Consider the following 4,251-nt stretch of genomic DNA (forward strand, 5'->3'; position numbering starts at 1 on the left):
ATGTGTGTACGAACATAAAATATCATAGTGTACACCATAAATTTTATGTCAATTTTTTTAACATTTCTTTTATTTTTATACATAATGGGTGCAAATGCTTCTATGAGCCAAAATGCCTCCTCGGAAGTTTACCACAGATTTAAGTATGCAACTGCGAACGGATATCGATTGTACATTTCTGCCGTTTATGAATCTGCAGGAACCAAGGAGTGGCACTTTACAAAAGACACCAACAACCTAGTTATTTCACAGCGTCTCCGGCCTCCCCCTCTTCTCAAGCAACCTTTATATAAGGCCTAGGTGGCGCACACAGAGGAATCGTGAGTCATTGTGCGCCCAACATAAACACACCAGAGAGAGAACTGCAGCTAGCTTAGAAGACACATATTGCTTGAGGATGAGGCAGCAGGCGAGCAGGTTCAAGCGGATGTGCGTCTTCTGCGGCAGCAGCCAGGGCAACAAGACCAGCTACCGCGACGCCGCCATCGACCTCGCCAAGGAACTGGTACGCGTGCCCTTCCTTCATTCCCAGTTCGACTGTGGTTCCTAGCTTCTTCGTAATCACGCCGTAGAGCAAGCCGTTGGGAGACTTTTAGCACTAATTGCAGTATGATTAACCAGCCGGTTGGTGTTTGAGCACATTTGGAACATAATGTCTACATGATTAAACAACCTCTTTCTCCATGAGTAAGCAGGAAGTACACAAGTGCACATGCAGATCTGCTGTTGTACCCTGCAGGGGCAGCACTAAGTGATCTCTCTACACATGTCGACTTCTGATGGACGCTCCTCTTCCCCGGACGGCTGATTAATCAATATCAGTTAATTAATCACAAAAGTGGATGCTATTAGCGGTCAAACCTGCTTTTTGCGCATTACAGCGATTTGTTCTCGTGTACAATTTGTTGGTAGGGTAGAGCTTTTCAATGTATCGCCCTCGCTGCTCCCAACTTCTCTCCTCGTGTTAATTGAAGTATATAAGTGTAAAGCTTGAGATCTTTAATCTTAGGTATCCATTTGGCATAGTTTTAGATAATCGGCTATAGCCTTGCTACATCTATTCAGAAAGATAGGGCTAATTGCATTAGCCAGCTAAATGCCAAAAGGTAGCTATAGCGACTTTTCGCTAACTGCCGTCTCAATGCTGGTACTGCATCCGTAGTGTCGGATCATCACGTGGCACTAACCAGTAACCCCACTGCCTTGAACAAGTATGTTATTGCACACTGTGCTTTTGTGAAACATTATTGTACACTATGCTGCCTGCATGCCGCTAGCCTCTGCAACGAATTCATTCACTGTCGTGTAGAGTCTCTGTCAACCGACTGAACTATAATGGCGTTGAACTGAATGGCAGGTGGCCGGAGGTATAGACCTGGTGTACGGCGGCGGGAGCATCGGGCTCATGGGGCTCGTCTCCCAGGCCGTCTACCACGGCGGCAGGCACGTCCTCGGGTAAGCATATCATTCATACAAGTGCACTGAAGCTTTTCTTTTACATTCCAGTTTCACTGAACCAACAGAACAGCCAAGTACTAGATTATCAACCAATGCAGATGCTGGGGTTTATATCCTCTTTTCGGGAGAAAAAGTGTACTACTAGATTATCATAGTATCAATTTACTACAATGCTATTACCAAAACTGCCAAAGATTCGCTCCTTCAAATATTGTCAAGTACCAGGCCTGGTTTCAGGTATACATGGTTGTATAGTCTAAGTTGTCTCATCTTGTTTTCTTCTATGCGCGTGCAGGGTCATTCCCAAGACTCTCATGACCCCCGAGGTATGTAGCACTCCATGTCTCCTATGCCTACTACCTACAGTATATTTCATTCTGAACAGAAACATGGCATGCATGGTCAGTTCAAGTTTCGATCATGACAGACAGCACTCAAAATTTTGGAATAGCTGTTAGGACTAATAACTAGCCTATTCTCAGGTACTAGTGTATGCAAACCGAGTGTTCCATTTCCTAATCCTAGGGAGCTTAACACAACATAACATAATATATCTGAGTAGGCACCGCTAAAAAAATCAGAACATCACATAATCCAACGTACCGTGGGAACAAATCTCAGATCCAAACCCACGCGCGAGGATAAACAAAGCGAATTGCCTCCTGATTCCCCATCCAGAGAAGACATGCTTCCCTGGGAATCCAGCTGAAACATGGTCCTCGATAGAACGTTCTTAATTGAGATATCTATCTGTCGTGTTTAGCCGCAGGCAGGCGTGCTTCCGTACCTTCATATGTTGTCAAACTGATCAACCTGCACCAGCCTAACATGTGTTTATAATAACTCTATGACTGCACTGCACTCCTCTGATTGCACAAATGTCAATGACTGACGTGTCAGCTAATGAAATTAACAATGGTGCAGCTCATCACATGGTTGAGAATGCCTCTTGTTAATAATCCCTGCACTGCGGTGCAATTTGTAATGCAGCATGGTAGGTCGTAGCCTGGTCCTGCTATCTTCCTTGGACGGCCGTATAGCGCGAACCTACGCCCTCTCTCTCCCAATGTGACTTAACAAAATTGACATGGAAAAAAACAGTGGTGGGCCCTGACAATTTTGTCACGTGGCACATTTTTCTTTAAAGTTGTCATCCGCCATTCGCTCTAAAATCCAAGGGTCAAAGATTTGTTTGCTCCAGAAGACTAAAATCCTAACGTTCGGTAAATATAATGTTCCTCTTTCTTTAGGCTCTTATTGTAGTTGTCAGAATTTGGGCATCATGCCCAAACGGAGACAGGATAACCAGTAGTATCGAGTTGGCAATCCTCATGTCGTGTATTTTGTTGGCTGGCGCAGCAATTTCGCTTCCTGTGTGCCGGCATGCACAATGATGCACATCGCTCGGCCATGATCATATCAGCATTGTACTGTTCTGGTATGAATGGGTAAGAGTAAAGCTGTGTTGATTGTTGTTTGTTGTTTTTTCAGTTAATCGGAGAGATGGTAGGAGAGGTGAGGCCGGTTGCGGACATGCACCAGAGGAAGGCTGAGATGGCCAGGCACTCAGACGCCTTCATTGCCCTGCCTGGTACGAAATTCATAGCTGTGTAAACGGCTTCTCTGACAAAGGGTTGCGGTAAAAACAAGCCAGCACATGCGTATGCCGTATGTGCCACTAAGAACTATCTAAGATGTAAAACTGCCGCGCTGCAGGAGGATACGGCACACTGGAGGAGCTGCTCGAGGTGATCACTTGGGCTCAACTAGGCATCCACCATAAGCCGGTACGAATTTCAGCGCTTTTCCATCGATTTTTCTAAACTAAAATTCCCGTCTCTCATCTGACTGAACTCCCTGCGAAGTGAGTTTCGTCGTATCGGGGTTTCAGTTTTTCAGATGCAATGCAAAAGTGATTATGCATAGCTAGAAGAAATAGGATATGACACTGATAAAGTGACGGTGAAACTTTTTAATTCTTACTCAGGTCGGGCTTCTGAACGTGGACGGCTACTACAACTCCCTGCTCACCTTCATCGACCAGGCCGTCGAGGAAGGCTTCATCAACCCTGCCGCCCGCCGCATCATCGTCTCCGCTCCCACCGCGCAGGAGCTCATGGAGAAACTCGAGGTTGGAGAAAGTTAACTACAAAATTTCAGCATGCCGTAATTCAGCTCGGTGTTATGACAGACAGTCCGATCGATTAACACTTGTGTTTGCATTTCTTTTCCCCAGGAGTACGTGCCATACTACGACATGGTCGCGTCTGGCCTGGACTGGGAGGCGGATCGCCTAGAGTTCTGACCAATCGATCAGCCATTCGATGTTAATTTCAGACCAAGAAAGAAAGAAGGAATTGCTGGAGAATAGCCCCAAATGAAAGAATGCTATTCCAGTTGTGTACTCTCGATGCAGTAGTTTTTCCTTTGGCAATCAATACCAGGGCATTGATATATCATACTCTCGATGCAGTAGCTAATTAGCCTAGCCTTGTCATTTCACGCTAAGGGCCTGATAAGTATGTAATTTGGTTATGGTATTTAGTAGCCAGCCTTTATATATTATCTGAACTAGCACAGTGGTCCTTTTGAATGCCAAGCATCAGCTTAGTGTGTACATGTCTAACATTCCTATGGCGCTGATCATCTGCTCCTCACTTGACACCTCCAATCTCGCTGCTTCCATCACAATTAAATTGACAAGGGAGGGTTATTTATTCTAGATAGCTCAGGTGGCTTCTCTTCTTCGGAGAAAATTAGAGAATAATCATAAATGATAACTTGATTGATAGA

The 4,251-nt window shown here is 45.1% G+C and overlaps 1 protein-coding gene across 1 annotated transcript; it reads left to right on the plus strand.

Annotated features, from left to right (window-relative positions):
- Positions 1-397: 397 nt before the first annotated feature.
- Positions 398-4,032, plus strand: LOC124694658 (probable cytokinin riboside 5'-monophosphate phosphoribohydrolase LOGL3). Its single transcript, XM_047227620.1, has 7 exons — positions 398-505; positions 1,358-1,455; positions 1,754-1,784; positions 2,950-3,049; positions 3,175-3,245; positions 3,446-3,589; positions 3,695-4,032. The coding sequence occupies exons 1-7, from the start codon at positions 398-400 to the stop codon at positions 3,761-3,763; spliced, it is 621 nt and encodes a 206-aa protein (XP_047083576.1). The 3' UTR covers positions 3,764-4,032.
- The last annotated feature ends 219 nt before the right edge of the window (positions 4,033-4,251 follow it).

The sequence above is a fragment of the Lolium rigidum genome, chromosome 3 (assembly GCF_022539505.1).
Source record: "Lolium rigidum isolate FL_2022 chromosome 3, APGP_CSIRO_Lrig_0.1, whole genome shotgun sequence".
NCBI classification, from domain to species: Eukaryota; Viridiplantae; Streptophyta; class Magnoliopsida; order Poales; family Poaceae; genus Lolium; species Lolium rigidum.

Excerpts from the sequence above, each read along its gene's own strand:
- LOC124694658 (XM_047227620.1), top strand. The coding sequence starts at position 398 with ATGAGGCAGCAGGCGAGCAGGTTCAAGCGGATGTGCGTCTTCTGCGGC. Across the intron at positions 1,785-2,949 it reads AGACTCTCATGACCCCCGAG|TTAATCGGAGAGATGGTAGG; the intron begins GTATGTAGCACT and ends TTGTTTTTTCAG. Across the intron at positions 3,590-3,694 it reads AGCTCATGGAGAAACTCGAG|GAGTACGTGCCATACTACGA; the intron begins GTTGGAGAAAGT and ends TCTTTTCCCCAG.